Here is an 18,785-nt window from a genome sequence, read left to right on the forward strand (position 1 = left end):
GATTCCTATGAGTTGGCAGCAATCAGCCAATGAAGAAGAAGAAAACAGACTACTTTAAATGGCGATAGCCTTAATGGTGCTGCCCATGCTGTCACAGATACAAAGACGAGTTCTCTATCAGTCTCTATGTCCTGTTGTTCACACGTATATCTACATTTACAGTTTAGTCATTTAACAAATACTCGTATGTTTGCTTTGGTTGTCAACAGCCTTGTGGATATTGCAGTCTTTTGACTGTAGAAAAACAGGGATCTCTAAAAGTTGTCCAGGGGAGGCCGAGGCAGGCAGCATGCGATGGAGGGCCAACTCAAGCCGTTAGTCGATCTGGAACTCGCCCACTGGCCGTGTTCGAGAGCATCAAAACCGTGTTGTATCATGGRTAAATTGTGACTGACTGACCCTCAAATAATAATGAGTCGCTATTTATGATGCAAGGTGCTTTGTAGATCAGTCCAACTGCAATGTCGAACAGACCTATCGTCTCAGTGGATAGTGTAGTACATATTGCCAGAGGACTACAAATCCCACCAAAATATTACCCCTCCCTGGATACCACTCTTTAAAACCTCCGGTCTCCATTTTCTTCCCGATTGATTGAAGATCTCAGAACAAATATAAGGTGAGCGTCTCCTATTATAAATACTTAKAAATTGATTAAATATGGTTATTTCTGTTCATATCAACCTTTATCATCAAATAAAAACATAACCTCGCGTACATTTTGAAAATCGACGCTTACCTGCCAGGATATTAGCTCGCTAACGTTAGTAGCTTGAAAACCAATCCGGTGGAGGCAGCTAGCTACCTGACAACAGAGAGGAACGGCGAAGCGAGAGGGTTTACTTCCTTCAAAGTCTTTCCACGATAAGCAGACTGCCTGGTCTGCTTTCCCGCCTATGGGACAAGACTTTCTCGTCATTATACACAGTATCTCTGACTTTAGCTACTTAGAAAATGTCGCCAGCACGGCTAGCTAACTGAAACGTCGTCATTAGCGTATCTGGCCTTGTAATGCACGCCAGAGTGTACCTTGATTGTTTATCAAAATACTTGATAGTTAGCTAGCTTCAACTGTACCACAAATAGTGGAGGAAATATTGACTGAAAGTAACTAACGTTATCTACTAACTTAATTTAGCTAGCTAGTTAACATGTGTAAGGCCTAGCTAGGGAATAACATAATGTCACATTGCTAGCTAACCCATTCCTTGGCACAACATACGATGGTAAAGAATGGTGATACCGACTATTGTGTCAATGCCATCTTCCTTTGTAAACGGTACACTGGTAGTAATTTATTTCCTTGAATTTGCTCRTTATAGATGCTTATCAAGCCCCTGTAGTTCATTGTTATACTGAAGGTAAGTAACACTGCATTGAGTCAAGCTACTGTCTGCGATTTAACATGAAAACGTTTTACTCTGTCAGATAAATTTGGTGATTGAAGTTTGGAGAAATATGTGGGACGGACCCAGGAGAGGACCACAAGCGGGACCACCCTTTCGGTAAGCAGACGGTGGTAATGGCAGTATCCACAGAGCTGTTTTTATAGTCATATGAGATGAGGAACAATAACGTTTCAAGTTATTTTCATTGGTTGCTTGATTTGAAAGAGGTGCTTAATTGAAAATGTTTGTCAGTAACTAGGATGCTATCCAATTGGCAATAGATTTTCATGCAAATATTCTAAAAGCCACCAGTAGTGTTTCCACCAAACAGACTTCTTGCAGATACAAATCAGTGCTTGAGGATTTAGTGCACGCAATGTACATTTTAGTTTTCAAATACTGAATWAGAATCTAAAGTTCAATGTGTTTCCACCTCATTTTCAACTCTACCGATAGTTTTGTCAGAAACTGTTGCGTTAAATAGCAAATGTGCCTATTCTGGTCTTGGCATGTGCTCTCTAGTCAACAGCTTGCAGATACAGTGCGCGTAGGCTAGTCTACATGAAATTATTATGGATAAGAGTGAGAATGTTTATTTGTCAAGCATGGATCATCATGTCACCAGAATAAGACGCTCTATATTTGGAAATGAGCATCAAGCTTTTCAGAGTGCACTTTAACCAACCTGTGAAGTTCTTCATAACTTATTTCATCTGTAACCTAATAATTTGCTTGGTTTCCTGAGTCGATATGGTGTGTGGTCCTCCCACTACATCACGTGGCTCCAAGTTTACTTTGATATGCTTATTATATCATGGCTATTTCTTGCATAATTAATTGTACCGACACAAAAAACATACCACCATTTTTTTTGTTCCAGAGGGGGCAATCGTGGAGAAATGTTTGGGGACCGAGGTGGAGCTATGCCCAATTTCAGGGGTCGAAATGGGATGAACATGGGTCCCAGGGGGCCACAGGATCGGGGGCCTCGTATGGACATGAGGAGGATGGATTGTCCGTCTGATATGAGGGGTCCGTCTGATATGMGGGGTCCGTCTGATATGCGGGGTCCGTCTGATATGCGGGGCCATGTTATGGAACCGCTTGACATACGAGGGAGAGGAGAACCACCCAGGGATTTCCTGGGGAGACCTGGGGAGGAATCAGACTTCGGCCTCCGAAGGCAGTATGAAATGGCAATCCGAGACAAGCTGCTAAATGCAGCAGGTAGTGGTGGTTTCAAGGGGCCAGGCCCAGGCATGGGAGGGAGAGGCATGCCACCACGAGATCTACGAGAGCCAAATGACAGATTTATAGATATGAGAGATGGGGAGATGTTCCGCAAGGATATGCCAGGTTTCAACAATCCCAATATGGATGGAAGGCGTGGAGGATTTTCCATTGAGCCTATGGGTAGAAATGAGGGGTTCAGAGACATGCGTGATAGAGACAGGCCTCATATTGACAGGCCCCCGATGGGCATGGATGACATTGATGGGTTTAATATGGACATGCCTCCACGGGACTCGGACAGGGGAATGATGAACTTCGACAGGAGGGGTGCTTCGTCGTTGAATCCAAGGAGAAGATTTGAGTCTGATCTGGACTTCAGAAACCGCGTTGGACCCCAGGCTGAATACAGAGGAAGGGACAGATCTCCTGTAAGATTTGGCGACAGTGAAGGTGCGCCAATGGATGTCAGGGGAAGTCCTGGTTGCCCTCCAGATCTTGGTGGGCCAAACAGACCCAAGTTTATGGGTAAAGATCCAAAAGGCACTCTTAGAGACTTTCCAGAAATGGAAGAGGTGTCGCTTGCAGAGGAGTGGAAGAACCGAAAAATGAAGGACAGTCTTCCATCTCCTATGACCAGAGGTCTTCCTCCTTTCAACATAGATGTTCAGGGACAGCGATTCCCTCCAATGTCCAGAAGGGGCGGTCTTCTTGGAGAGCCACCAATCTTTAAAGAAAAAGACAGACCATCCACAGAATTCCCAGGGAAAAAGGATGGGCCTCCCTTTGGCTTTCCTCACACCGAGAGAGAAGCTCCAGGTTCCCAGGACTGGGATAAAAAGCCCCCCCCAGATTTTCCTGTCATGGATTTGCCATCCTTTGGCCGTAGAGGTACCCAGTACCCTCCCTTTCCACCCATGGGTCCTGGGCTCCTGCCAAACACCCCGAACAGAGAGAATAACAGCAAGCGCTGGCCTGGAGACAGAGATCCCAAGCAGAATCAAAATGTACCAAATCGAGGTGACAGACCCCCATACCTCTTAGAGATGGACAGGCCCCCATATCTCTTAGAGAAGACTCCACCAACTCCACTGGGCCAGGGGCCAAAAGGTAACACTAGTTTCAAAGGGCCGAAGGATGCATTGCTTGAACAAGGCCCAGAGAGGGATAAGCTGGTTCCAGGGCCAGACTTCCAAGGCAAAGACCAGGACTACAGGGACATTGACTACAGAACAGGCACAGGGAGAGTCTTTTACCACAAACCTGAGGAGCTGCAAGTACCTAACGAAGTTCTAAAGGAATCCAAACCAGTCCAGACTCCCAAATTCAATGACTCTGGTTCCCAGGTTAGTAAAGCAAATGTATAGACTAAACCCCATAGAAAATGCAAAACAAAAWTTTTGCATCCAAACCAAATTCCATACAAATTTACAAATCTGTTTGAGTGTTCCCCTTTGTCATTTATGTGATTCTTTTTTTTTCAATTGCTTTAACCTGTTATTTAAATCTGAACTGTCAACCAAAGGATCAGGATTACAGGAGTGCGACTGTGAAGGACAAGGTTACTCATACAATTTGCATCACTGGAATTCCTAAGACAGCCACAATGGAACAGGTAGGAATCAAATCAGACATTTTGCTTTTGACTTTTCTGATTGCGTAAAATCATCTAGTTAGAAGATGAAAGTTTTTAGTTATAGACCTATAAGTGTGTGTTTTATTAAAGGTTAATGCCTAACAATATTTCACTCTCTTGCAGATTCTTGGTGCCTTTGCAGTCCGTGATGGTGTCCCAATGCAGGGCATGAAGATAAAGAATGTTGTGCCAGGTGAGACAAAGTCCCTGTGTGCACATGCTCAACTCGAACAGTATCTCAAATCTCCTACGAATTGTTTCGCTATTTCCCTATACGACTCATATACGCTTTTCAAAGTGTCTTTGTTGCCTCCGGTGTTCTCGATCTTGATGCAGTCGCGCATCAGTTCAACAGCCAGGTTTTCTTAGTATTTATCCATTAGAGTTTTTCATTCCTGATGATGTAGGAACACGTTCAAAACATTTTGTAGAAGCTTTCATCCTCAACGAAGCCATCTTTGACAGTGACTATCTGTCACAACAGTTCATGTGACAAGCATTTCTTGCGTACACACCATTTGTTTCATTATACACTATTTCCTTTTTTTAAATAAACCATTGATTATAAACGAATGTAGACAGCAAGCCTGTATTACAGACCACTCTAAGTGTTTTGCTGAGACTTCTGGTTCTTGGGGTTGCGTTTCTCATCATTCAGCTTAGACCAAAAGTTTTTTCAATGATTTGATTGTAGGACTGCTTCAGCCATCTACTCCCAACTGTTCATTCACATGCTTACCAAAGAACATCACATTAATAAATGCTGCAAGTTGAGTTTAAACTGTGTTCAGTTGAAAAGGGCTGAGCTCATGCAATGTAAGGCGTTACATTTCAGATCCCTGAGACGCTACAATACCATGTTTCTGAAATGACAAAGTTTAGATATGGCAGCAAGACAATTCATCAATGGCATAGCCTATGTTTCATGTTAAAGAGTGTCTTTCATACACCGTAAGCCTATGCCTTAGTAGCACATAGGTCATACCTTTATGCTTGCAGGAACGTCCCTTTATGGAAATGAAGCTATAGTTGGCATACTTGGCAGGATGTTTAGAGACAACGTTCAGTCCATAGTTGGATTAGGAAAAGATGTCGGTACCGGCAAGTAAATACGGACAACATTGACAACTCAAATGCAAGATAAATGACTAAAATGCATGTTGTGCTGCAAACGTACTTACTGTATTAGTGGAGACATTGGCATACATGTCTCAACATGAATAATTAGGACAATGTTCTATCCCCCCCCTCCCCATGTAGTCATCTAAATGCACCACCATCACCACAAAAATGCTGAATGTGATCTCCTTTCGTGATGTGCTCATGAACTGCTGTCCTTACTGGCATTGACTAACTCAAACCCATCTGTATTTCAAATGCTGTCCCCAGGTTACAGCTACGATACGGCCTATGTGGAGTTTTTAAACCTCGAGGATGCAGTCCACTTCATGGAATCCAACCAGGTGGCCCATCCTCGTCTCTCTACGTCGGCTGTGCCTTCGGGCAGGAAGAAGGCTTGGGCTGGGGGGGCTGGCATTTTATAAGGGTTAGGGGAGGGAGAGGTGGGAGCAGGGTTGGTTATTGTTTGGGATCATTTGTCGTAGTTACTCCCTACGTGTGGGTGTGTGAATTTACACTGTTGGTGTAGGTTCAAGGATGCTGAGAATAGCTTTTTGGGAAAAATTCCACTTTTCATAATAGTTCAATAATACGAGGTCGAGTAGGCGTGTGTCTGGTGCATTGTACACTGAGTGTACAAAACATTAAGAACACCTGCTCTTTCCATTACAGACTGACCAGGTGAATCCAGGTGAAAGTTATGAACCCTTATTGATGTTACTTTTTAAATCCACTTCAATCAGTGTAGATAAATGGGAGGACACAGGTTAAAGAAGGATTTTACAGCCTTGAGACAGTTGAGACATGGATTGTGTATGTGTCATTCAGAGGGTGAATGGGCAAGACACAATATTTAAATGTCTTTGAACGGGGTGTGGTAGTAGGTGCCAGGCGCACCGGTTTGTCAAGAACCGCAGCGCTACTCGGTTTTTCACGCTCAACAGTTTCCCATGTGTATCACGACTGGTCCACCACTCAAAGGACATCCCGCTAACTTGGCACAGCTGTGGGAAGCATTGGAGTCAACATGGGCCAGCATCCCTGTGGAACACTTTAGACACCTTGTAGAGTCCATTCCTGACATATTAAGGCTGTTCTGAGGACAAAAGAGGATGGTGCAACTCTATATTAGGAAGGTGTTTTTAATGTTTTGTTCACTCAGTGTATGTCTAGGCCCATAGGCATGCTACATAATGTCTTGTTCCTGCATTCTTGGTCCTCTGTCCATCGAAGTCCTAAGTTGGATTGGTTTTCTTTTAGTGATCTCTTTTTTTCATTGTTAGGTAGCAATGTCAAGGCGAGTAAGGCAGCCATTTCTGCGCTAGTGTTCAAGTMCATCTTAGGGTTTGTTTTGTTCTCATTTTTGCACAGAATTTAAAAATACGAGAGTTGCTTTTTTTTTTGGGTGGCAATATTGGAAAGTTGATCTCTGCCCTTCAGACTGCTGTGCCCTGTTGACTTATACCTTTCTGGCAATATCTTGCCTTAACCTTTGGCTATCTACAAGCACAACTTTACCCCAATTACTTTGGGGTACTACATTCTAAAATACTCTGACTGTTTGTTGGGGGTTTTGCTCATTCCTTGTTCTCAAGTCGACAGTAATGTTCTATTCCATTCTTCTTTCTTTACACATGGAGAGCTGTGCAGCAACCATGGTATTCTTTCGCGGTGCTGAATGGTAGACTCTGTGCCTAAATGCGTCCTCCACATCAGATCCACTCTTGTCTGCTAAATACAAGTGTAAATCTGCTCGACACCCGTTCACTTGACACTTGAAGTCTTTTCTCTTGACCACAGTTCTTTGCTCACTTTTTCCTTTTGGGGACTGTGAGGCCTTCCTTTTGGTCAAATTGGTATAGGTTCATGTAGAGTATCAGAAGCCTGCATTGGTTGGTTTTTAGCCATTTTAGCACAGGTCAATGTCAGTGGTGCACTCCACCAGTATAGGTGACTCATATTCTCCCAACCATATTGGCCGAATCTTGTACCCATATTGATGGACTCATGACGCACTACAATGTTAAGCAACAGACAATCATCAAGGCTAGAGTCATATCTGGCTCTGATCAAGGCTGGAACGATGCAGAATCAGTGACAGGTGTTACATGTTCCTTTGATCTATCCTCTATGTTAATTTACTAATTGGGTAGCTGGATGGTAGAATGGTTTTGGATTTTGTAAAAATCATTTGGTTACATAAGATTTTAAAGACATGCATTTCCTCTCAATTGTTTAATGAATTCGGCTGTATCTTTTTACCCATCAGCAGCAATAAAACGGTTGAAGTATTGTCTCGGCAAGTGGGGTTATTGTAGATATAACTGCCACTTACCATTTTAGATGTACTTGCAGTGCATTCGGAAAGTATAGACCCCTTGATTAAATTAATGTTTTTCCTCCTCAATCTACACCCTACCCCATAATGACAAAGCTATTACAGGTTTTTAGATTTTTTTTTTTAGTATTATTCACACCCTTTGCTATGAGACTCGCAATTGAATTTTTCAGCGGCAGGAGCTGGGAGATTAGTCAGGATCGAGGGAAAGATGAACGGAGCAAAGTACAGAGAGCTACTTGATGAATACCTGCTCCAGAGCGCTCAGGACCTCAGACTGGAGTAAAGGTTCACCTTCCAACAGRACAATGACCTTAAGCACACAGCCAAGACAACGCAGGAGGGGCTTCGGGACAAGTCTCTGAATGTCCTTGAGTGGATCAGCCAGAGCCCGGACTTGAACCCTATCGAACCCTGTCTCTGGAGAGACCTGAAAATAGCTGTGCAGCAACGTTCCCCATCCAACCTGAGAGCTTGAGAGGATCCGCAGAGAAGAATTGGAGAAACTCCCCAAATACAGGTGTGCAAAGTTTGTAGAGTCATACCCAAGAAGACTCAAGGCTGTAATCGCTGCCAAAGGGGCTTCCACGAAGTACTGGGTAAAGGGTCTGAATACTTATGTAAATGTGATATTTCAGTTAATACATTTGCAAAAATTTCAAAAAACCTGTTTGCTTTGTCATTATGCGGTATTGTGTGTAGATTGATGAGGGGGGGGAAACTATTTAATCCATTTGAGTAAGGCTGTAACGAAATGTGGAAAATGTCCAGAGGTCTGAATACTTTCCGAATGCACTATATTAGTTAAACCTGAGATTATGTTAAATCTGCGATTTTATTTTTTATTTTTTGGGTCTTTAAACCAACAGCATGCATGTCAGATCCAGCACAGTCATGCTTTTAGGCAGATTAGTGTCATACATTTACAATGCACTGCCAACACAATGGTCTATTGAATTTCACATTTTTGAAGTACAAATTTGAGTCCTGCACTGTCAAAGAATATAGATTTGTATCTTTATCTAGTAAAACGAGTGATATGAAATTCATAATCTCCGCTTTTGATAGTACTGTACATAAAAGGTTGAATTACCTCCTGGGAAACAGTAATGCGATTGCATGGAGGAAGTTCTTTGGAAGGTATTGGTCGACATGGCTTCCATATTTCTGTCAGAACTATGTTTGTCCTACTACCCTCTCCACTGAGGAGGACTTAACCTGCCACAGTGCATGATGGGAGTCTGTTCTCTTTGAACATTTAGAATTGTGTCACTTGGTTGGCAAGGAAGCAGATTACTCAGTTTGGATCTAGCGAACTCTCTTCCTGTTTTTCAGGGATCGCTGATGGTTGGCACTAAAACGGCTCTCATGAGATACGTCCAGCCGGACAGAGGTGTCAAGGAAGCTCAAGTAAGTGTTGTATATCACACAGGAAGGGCCTGCTGTGGATGGCAGTGATTTATTCATTCCCTTTACATTGGTCCATAGACCTTTTCTTATTTTTAAAATGCTAGTAGCATAGGTATTTTTATGCTTGGTGGTATTTACCCCAAGATTTGTATGCATGGTAGAGTTGTTTTGTCTGTATTCCTTATGTTAAGCTGTAGGTTAAGACAACTGCCACTAAGTAATTGATGTGGCTCCTCTCGCTGTGTTAGGAACCAGGCCCTCCGGCCCAGGAACCCCTGCTGCCAAACCCGGGCCAGCTCCTGGTCAACAAGGCCAAGAGTGACCACTACGGCCAGAATGGCTCACAGGCCAAGGCCCCAGTGGACCCCCTGTCTCAGCAGGGCTCGTGGCAGCGCAGCTCAGACCTCACCCCAGAGGCCTGGCAGCAGCAGGTGGACCAGCAGCTCAGACAGCAAGAGGCTGAGCAGCAGGCAGAGTCCTGGGCCAGCCGGAATCCCCCTCGCCAAGCTCCTGGCCCTCATCAGCTGGACCCCATCTTTAAGGAGAGCAAGAGTGAGTATTATTGGGCAATATTGGGATAGTTGGTTTGAGGTGTGACTGGATAATAATACATTTGTTTGTCTATGGATAACTGTTAACTCAATGTGGTATTATAGCTCCCGAGTTTATAGATCAGTGTGCTTGTTCTCCCCTCTTTTGCCCTTCAGCCATGATCATAAAGAATGTGAAGCCCACCACAACAGTGGAGACCATCCTGAAAGCCCTGGACCCCTTCGCCTACCTGGATGAGAGGAACGTCCGTCTGGTTAGAGGCAAACCCCCGGGTGCCAAATGCTTCTGCTTCATTGACATGGACTCTCATGAGGTATCACATAGCTGCCATAACATGTCAATTGGGCACTTTGTCATGGTTTATCACATTCCCATTTCCACCTGATATGTGGATTTGAAATGTCTGAGTTGTACCCCGCTTAATGGATGTCATGACGTGGCCTTTTTTCCATCCTAGCAAGTGACCCGTCTAGTTGACCTGCTCACCAAGCCCAGGCCTCTCTCTATCGACGGGGTCCGGGTTTACGCCGAGGTCGCCAAGCCTTTGAAGAATCAAAAGTGAGTTYTGTAGCATGTTATATCATGTAGCCACAGATTTCAGTGCACTACTGAGGATTTGATGGTGTCTTCTCCTGCTAGCTACAGAAGAGAGTTTGATAAATCCAACACTTCTCTCCTGGGGTTCCCACCTGAGGCCAGTATGATGGAGGTAAGTTAGGGTTTTGCTATCATTTTGGGTTTTGAGTTTGTGTGTTGGTTAGAAAACTGAACATGTTTTTGTGCCCTAATTCCAGCCGCAGCAGTACTACAGTTCATCCCAACCTCACAAGCAGCCATCAGGAGCTCCCCCACCTAACATGCAAGGTAAGTCCTCTCTCTCAGTATCCACATTCAAACACTATTCTGCCTGAGGATTTGCACATGCATTTTTCAGCTCAACATGCTTCAATCATCAGGTAATGTTGAGTCCAAAATGATCTGTAAGAATCCATCTTCTTRTAATTTTTTGACCTAGGAGACCGTTTGGGTGGGCCCATGAGCTTAGACATCCCTCACTCCCATTCATCTGTCTCTCACTTGAACTCCAGCATGGCTCAGGTGAGATACTATTATAACCAACTTTATTCTAAAGTGAAGACACACGCATCCGTTCATGCTACACACACACATTGCTGCTACCAGACCCTTTGTCTTTAAATTGTGCAGTATTTAGCAATAATAACACTTGCGCCCTCCTCTTCCCCAAAACACGTGTAAATATTTGACTAGAAATTGTGCCTTCCTGTATTATACTTATGCTAAAATGTTTATTCCATTCGACTGCCGTTTACTTTTTGTTTTCTATTCTTATCTTTCATTATTTCTTATTGTTGTTGCATTGTCGATGGAACCTGCAAGTAAGCGTTTCATTGRACAGTGTATACCATGCGTGTCCTKTACATACTTGAAGCGTTGATAATGATTGACAGTTTAAACAGAGGAAACGCCTGAGTGAGTGTCAGTGTGAAATGCCCAGGTAACCGATGTTTCCCTCTCCCACATCCCAGGGAGGTGGCTATGGCGAACCTCCATTAGTTGTTCCCTACCAACAGRCTCTGCACCCCCAGGTCTCCTCTGCTGGAGTAATGGCAGCTACAGGAGACCATAGCACTGACGGCTACAGCTACGGTAAGGCCAAGCAATAATGCCCCTCTGACATCAGGGGAAAGAATGTGAATAGACAGGCATTTTATCAGTCTCATCTTGTCATGCTCTTGCAATAACTGACCTTCTCATTTCCCTAGCTACTGAAACTCCTGACGTGACTAACTACCTGTATGATGCCACTTCCGGGTTCTACTACGATCCCCAAACTACCTTGTACTATGACCCTGCCTCTAGGGTAAGAGTGCTGCACAGCAGCTCATATATGATCTGATGCATGCTCTTGTAAATGATTCTCTTTGTTTGTCTGTGCTTCATGTCCTGTGTCTGTGTGCAGTATTTCTACAATGCCCAGACCCAGGAGTACCTTTACTGGGACAGTGCGTCCAAGAYGTACATCCCCGTGCCCGGAGGACACTCCACAGACACCCAGCCCCCCGTGGCCCAATTTAGTGTTGCCCTGGCACCTGACGTACAGGCCATTCTGGCCAATCCAGTAGCAGACGCTCCACTGGACATAAAGAAACCAGAGCCAACCCCTCACGTCGACCCTCCCCCAGTCCTGAACCCTACACCTGCTCTGAACACCATGCCTAACCCCAACCCTTCCCCTGAGAGGAGAGAGGAGGAGGACACTGCACCTCACATCCTCGACAAGAAAGACAGCAAAGACAAACCAGGAGAGAAAGAGGAGAAACCCAGGAGCCTAGCCGCAGTCAAAGTAAACCCACATTACCACATTGTACTCATGTACAATGAAGCTATAGGAACAATCCTCTTGCCCAAATACACTACCTCATAGATGGTGAATACATATGTGTCTGTCTCAGGTCATGAAGGATATGGAGCGCTGGGCTAAGATCCAGAACCGTCAGAAGGACAGCGTCCGTTGCCCGTCCCCCGTACTGAAGACCTCCGTGGGTGGGCTGGACGACAGGAAGACCTCCAAGGCAGCTGATGCGGCCTTCGCCATCTTCGAGAGGAAGGTGGGTGGCGAGTCACGGTTACATGCATGCAAATGCTTTGTTGTGTTTATTTTTACTCTTCATGTGTAGTGGGCAGTAATATTTGACGTGTGTATACAGTGTATTTATATACAGTACCAGTCAAAAGTTGAGAGACCTACTCATTCAAGTTTTCATTGTATAATAATAGTGAAGACATCAAAACTATGAAATAACACACATGGAATCATGTAGTAACCAAAAAAGTGTTCACCAAATCAAAATATATTTTAAATTTGAGATTCTTCAAAGTAGCCACCCTTTGTCTTGATTACAGCTTTGCACACTCTTGACATTCTTTCAACCAGCTTCACGAGGAATGCTTTTCCCAACAGTCTTGAAGGAGTTCCCACATATGCTGAGCACTTGTTGGCTGCTTTTCCTTTACTCTGCGTTCCAACTCATCCCAAACCATCTCAATTGGGTTGAGGTCAGATGATTGTGGAGGCCAGGTCATCTGATGCAGCACTCCATCACTCTCCTTCTTGGTCAAATAGCCCTTACACAGTCTGGAGGTGTGTTGAGTCATTGTCCTTTTAAAAAAACAAATGATGTCCCACTAATTGTAAACCAGACGGGATGGCGTATCATTGCAGAATGCTGTGGTAGCCATGCTGGTTAAGTGGGCCTTGAATACTAAATAAATCAGTGTCACCAGCAAAGCACCATCACATCTCCTCCTCCATGCTCCACGGTGGTAACCACACTCAAATTTGGACATATCAGACCAAAGGAAAGATTTTCACCTGTCTAATGTCCTTTGCTCGTGATGCAACCAGTCAGGATGCTCTCGGTGTTGCAGCTGTTGAACCTTTTGAGGATCTGAGGACCTATGCCAAATCTTTTCATTCTCCTGTCCTGGGGGGAGAATAGGTTTTGTTGTGCCCTCTTTACGACTGTCTTGGTGTGTTTAGACCATTCTAGTTTGTTGGTGATGTGGACACCAAGGAACTTGAAGCTCTCAACCTACTCCACTACAGCCCCGTCAATGAGAATGGGGGCATGCTCGGTCATCCTTTTCCTGTGGTCCACAATCATCTCCTTTGTCTTCATCACGTTGAGGGAGAGGTTGTTATTCTGGCACCACCCACCCAGGTCTCTGACCTCCTCCCTATAGGCTGTCTTGTCGGTGATCAGGCCTACCACTGTTATGTCGTCTGCAAACTTAACAATGGTGTTGGCGTCGTGCCTGGCCACGCTGTCGTGGGTGAAYAATGACTACAGGAGGGGACTGCGCACGCACCCCTGAGGGGCTCCAGTGTTGAGGATCAGCATGGCGGATGTGTTGCTACCTACCCTCACCACCTGGGGCGGCCCGTCAGGAAGTCCAGGATCCAGTTGCAGAGGGAGGTGTTTAGTCCCAGGYTCCTTAGTTTAGTGATGAGCTTTGAGGGCACTATGGTGTTGAACGCTGAGCTGTMGTCAATGAATAGCATTTTCACACAGGTTTTCCTTTTGTCCAGGTGGGAAAGGGCAGTGTTGAGTGCAATATAGATTGGATCATCTGTGGATCTGTTTGGGCGGTATGCAAATTGGTGTGGATCTTGGGTTTCTGGGATAATGGTGTTAATGTGAGCCATGACCAGCCTTTCAAAGCACTTCATGGCTATGGACGTGAGGGCTGTGGGTCTGTAGTCATTTAGGCAGGTTACCTTAGTGTTCTTGGGCACAGGGACWAYGGTGGTCTGCTTGAAACATGTTGGTATTAGACTCRRWCAGGGACATGTTGAAAATGTCAGTGAAGACACCTGCCAGTTGGTCAGCCCACGTCCTGGTAATCCGTCAGGCCACACGGCCTTTGTGAATGTTGACCTGTTTAAAGGTCTTACGCACGTCGACTACGGAGAGAGTGATCACACAGCCGTCCGTATGGCTCGCCACCATTGGACTCTGGAGCAGAGGAAATGCCTTCTCTGGAGAGATGATTCACGCTTCATCTGGCAGTCCAACGGACAACTCTGGGTTTGGCGGATACCAGGAGAATAATGGTCTGGGGCTGTTTTTCATGGTTTGGGCTAGGCCCTTTAGTTCCAGGGAAGGGAAATCATAATGCTACAGTGTAAAATGACATTCTAGATGATTCTGTGCTTCCAACTTTGTGGCAACAGTTTGTGGAAGGCCCTTTCCTATTTCTGCGTGACAATGCCCGGTGCATAAAGAGATCCATACATAAATGGTTTGTCGAGATCGGTGTGGAAGAACTTGACTGGCCTGCACTGAGCCCGGACCTCAACCCCATCGAACGCCTTTGGGATGAATTGGAACGCTGACTGCAAACCAGGCCAAATTGCCCATCCTCAATGTTCTTGTGGCTGAATGGAAGCAAGTTCCCGCAGCCATGTTCCAACATCTAGTGGGAAGCCTTCCCAGAAAAGTGGAGGCTGTTGTAGCAGCAAAAGGGGGGACCAACTCCATAGTAATGCCCAGGATTTTGCAATGAGATGTCCATATACTTTTGGTTATGTAGTGTAATAAGACTATGCAATTAGCCCATTTTAATGAATTATCTGACTCCATAAAGATTATTTAGCAATATGGAAGAACACCATAGTTGAGTTACAGTAATAGGCAATGAAGAAATGTCTGAATGGAATTATAAATACAAGTGTATTTAATTACTTTGAATGGATTCGCATACAAGGCATAAAGCTTAAGTTACAAAGCATTAACTGGCATTCTAGGAGAGGGAGAGATCTCGAAGACACTTTTATAAGCATCTGTGTTGTTTGGATTACAAATCTGAGTTGAACAATAGCGTTACTGTACCGTTAACCTCCAATCAGATGTCAGACCTACATGATATAATAATCACAACAGAACTGCTTCTCAGAGGTGTGACCTTGGGGGCTGGCAAGATCAACACAGAGAATGCGGAATTCTTAAGAACAMAGGAAATTCTTGCTTACAGCTGATGAGTCACTTCGAGAGCTGCCCTACACATGATTTATTTACCATGATTTTATTGATTCTACTGTAACTCCTCTGTTTCCACATACAGGGTGGAGACGACCCCTTCAAGAAGCCTATGGCTCCTCCCAAGAAAGAGGGGAAGGGCTCAAAGGTGAGATTGGCTGGATGATTCATGAGCGGTCACCGCCAAATGCCTAGAATGTTCTGTGGTGTGAGCTGGGGAAAGAAGGTGTGAATTTGATTCCAATCCATAATGTCTGGGCTGTTTTCCTCACTCCCTGGTGAACTTGTTCCTGAACTTCCTGCTCTCTCTACTCTACCCAGCAGTCCATTGGCTCTCTGGGCCTGCTGGCATCAGACTACGCAGCTACAGGCAGTGACGAGGAGGAGGAGGTGGTGCAGCACGAGGCTCCTCAGGTTTCTAGGAGCCAGTCCCAGGACGAGGAGGACAAGCTAACAGACTGGAAGAAGATGGCCTGCCTGCTGTGTAGGAGACAGTTCCCCAATAAGGACGGCCTCGTGCGCCATCAGCAGCTCTCTGACCTTCACAAGCAAAACATGGAGATCCACATGAAGATCAAAAGGTCAAAGAAGGAACTGGAGGCTTTGGAGAACCAGGAGAAAGAGGTCAGTGGAGGCTTGATTTTTCGTCACCTTTTACATAAGTGTGTACACATTTAATATGTAGCTGTAAAGCAGTTCCAGTAGTCGCAAATAGCTAAATCATAGTTGCATCAGTCTCTAACCTCCTCAGCTTGCCAATTATTATATACTGGCAACGGACATAATCAACAAACCGGACAGGGGAGTTTGTCATCTGATACCCCCCCCCAGACTTAGGAGAGAACTCCACAAATCGACCTTTAAATACAGACCTGTCACTGAATGGATCTCCTTACCTACTAGAGCTGGGACGATAAACCAAAATGAGTGAAACGGACCATTTTATCAAGGACATTTTAACATTTCACTGATATCGACAATAACGGTTAGTAGCCTTTTACTAGGGGAATGTGAAGTTAGTAATAGCTCATTCAGTTTCATTTCAAACTGGACAATTGGTAGCTACGTCATTCAAAGTAGTAGTAGTTTTAAGGGTTATATAAAAGAAAGTAACTGCACATTCATGTTAAGAATTTATCGCTCAGTTTATGGTTAATTATGATGATTGAGTCATTTTATTGCGATATGGTTTTTTCCCCCATGTTGCCCAGCTCTATTACCAACTCATATTTCCCAAGCGAAAAGCAGTTAAGAAAATATAAGACATCTAATGAGATACTGATCCCTGAAATATGGACCTTGACCTTTAAATGTTACCTTTCAGGTATTTTGAATGTCTAGCTGTCGGTGTGGCGTCAGCTAATGGGGATCCTAATAAAGTATGTTATTTTTAAATGTCATATGACTGATGTATTACTGTGTGTAGTCTGTCCCACAGCTGAGTGCTGGCGAGTCCAACGGCTCCCCAGAACAGAAGAGAAGGAAGCACCAACATCAACACCAGAATAGCTGGGCCGGTGGCTCCAGGGACATGCACAAAGGCAGCGAGAGACCTGGGTTAGGCTCTGAACCTGTTGAGGTACGTCTGTAACGCAGCCCTCCAACTCTGTTCCTGGAGAACAACCTACGGGACGGTATTCACTCCTACCCTTAATGTAGCACTAATTCTAATAGTTAGCTGGTTGATGAGCTGAATCCGGCTAGTTACAACTGGGTTTGGAGCGTAAACCTACAGGAGGGTAGCTCTACAGGAACAGGGTTGATGAGCCCTGGTCTATAACATTTTGTATTTTTCTGTCTGTAGTCCTCCAGATGGGTTTCTTGGTGGGGKTTTTTWTWTTWWTTTTTTTAACTCTTTGTGATGTTTCCTCTCTCTTGTCTCAGAGGAAGAAGAAGGAGCCTGTTGTCTGGAACCATGCCACCTACAAACAAGCTGTGCGCAAGTCCATGTTCGCACGCTTCAAAGAGCTGGACTGACCCCTTCCTGTGAACACCAGGGGTGCGTTCAGTTCTCCAGTATGTTTTGTGCTCACCATTCTTCAACAGTCTGAGGTTTGCTGGTGGTGGTTGTGGCCTGATCAATATGGATGTAACCTTTCGAAATCGCAAAACTAATGTAGCACAACGTACACAATCTTCCTCCGTTACCATAATCACAACATTCTTCAACTGGTCGTTCAGAAGGGCGCTGTTTCCGTTGAATCAAACGTTGCACACCGTTCTGTTCTACTTAACACACCCAAGATCACACACTCTTGTGTGTTGGTCAACATAATGGACTTGCCATGGCCAGCGGAGCTTTTGGACTGAGCTCACCTCTTACTGTACCTGGTGGACCCACTTCACTGTACTACAAGGACTTTGACTCCCAAGCAAAGAAATCAGGCCGTGGCCTGCCCACTCAGCTCAACTGTTGAGACCATGGAGCTGTAGGGAGACCKCTAGGGCCTCCACATTTCTGGAGTATTTTCTGTGCTTGTTGGAGGGCCCCGTTCACCCATCCCTATCCCAACGCTGTACTAACTGCAGGAGCGAGGTAGAACCAGTGGCGTTGGGGCTAAACTGCTCCACAGACTCACCCCAAACATCAAGCTGGCTTTGACTGGCTCCTAATCAATCCTTTTTATGGATGTAGCTTTGTTTTGCTGATGTGTAGTATTATTGTGACGTGTACTCAGCAGCCAGATCTGCCATTGTAGAATCTCTGTATGCTACCAGCTGGATCCAGCTACACACCATCATTTATTTTAAGATGTTTTTATATGGACTTATTCCTTTCCTTGTTTGGGTAATACTCTGTATGTGTACACGTTTACATTTTTAAGTAAACAAAAAAAAATCACCTTGTCTGGTTTATTTATGTGTACTGTTAGATTAGGAATGTGTGCAGTGGTTTACTTTGTCTAGTCGCTAGACATCCGGGTTTCCTCCAATAATTTTCAAACGTTCCAGCTTAACACGTCTGTATGTAATCAAATGTCAGTTTGGCATACAGGAACTACGTCACTCCCATCCCGGTACAAATAGTTTTTCCTTATCGAAGTTGCCGAAAGAGYCCGTCATTGAAACCAGATCCTATTCACTCACTGCTGTTGCCTAGGGTCGGGTTTACAAGACTGTTAGACAGATTCTATTCAGGACCTCTCCATTGGGTGGCAGCAGTGTTCTTTAGATATGTGTACCATCACTAAATCCGAATAGTGTTGGACATTCCCATGATGTTATATGGTTAACCCTTCAGATAATACAATGAACTGGAATATGTTTCATTGTTTGAACAGGGAATTGTCGCAATGATCTCTACGCTTGTTGGTCTTGGTGATTTGTTGAAGGTGATGAGAAAAGGATGTCTTAATGCTGAGGCAGAACATCATGAGGATGTTCAATTTTGTTAAACATCGGTATTACCCATAGCACTGGTGATACAGGGAAGGAACAAAAACTCTCTTAGCCTCCCTGATTAATTTGCTTCTGTTTTGTCTAGGTTAGGATTACTAAACCATCCTGTTTTGAGTCCAGAGGGTCAGTGTAGAATCAGGTGATTTACCTAA

The 18,785-nt window shown here is 44.6% G+C and overlaps 1 protein-coding gene across 3 annotated transcripts; it reads left to right on the forward strand.

Moving 5' to 3' along the window:
* Nucleotides 1-359: 359 nt before the first annotated feature.
* On the forward strand, nt 360-17,468 carry LOC111969768 (RNA-binding protein 5). 3 transcript variants are annotated; one of them, XM_023996017.3, is made up of 21 exons: nt 360-619; nt 1,429-1,505; nt 2,269-3,964; nt 4,144-4,233; nt 4,378-4,447; nt 5,644-5,717; nt 9,047-9,121; nt 9,370-9,673; nt 9,829-9,986; nt 10,131-10,231; nt 10,313-10,382; nt 10,468-10,537; nt 10,689-10,771; nt 11,221-11,341; nt 11,458-11,555; nt 11,655-12,038; nt 12,148-12,303; nt 15,320-15,382; nt 15,556-15,858; nt 16,661-16,813; nt 17,119-17,468. In XM_023996017.3, the coding sequence occupies exons 2-21, from the start codon at nt 1,459-1,461 to the stop codon at nt 17,209-17,211; spliced, it is 4,209 nt and encodes a 1,402-aa protein (XP_023851785.1). In that variant the 5' UTR covers nt 360-619; nt 1,429-1,458; the 3' UTR covers nt 17,212-17,468. The 3 variants fall into 3 exon arrangements, with proteins under 3 accessions (XP_023851785.1, XP_023851786.1, XP_023851787.1); XM_023996018.3 differs by having other exon boundaries at nt 15,559-15,858; XM_023996019.3 differs by having other exon boundaries at nt 10,319-10,382.
* The last annotated feature ends 1,317 nt before the right edge of the window (nt 17,469-18,785 follow it).

The sequence above is a fragment of the Salvelinus sp. IW2-2015 genome, linkage group LG11 (genome assembly GCF_002910315.2).
Source record: "Salvelinus sp. IW2-2015 linkage group LG11, ASM291031v2, whole genome shotgun sequence".
Lineage (NCBI taxonomy): Eukaryota > Metazoa > Chordata > Actinopteri > Salmoniformes > Salmonidae > Salvelinus > Salvelinus sp. IW2-2015.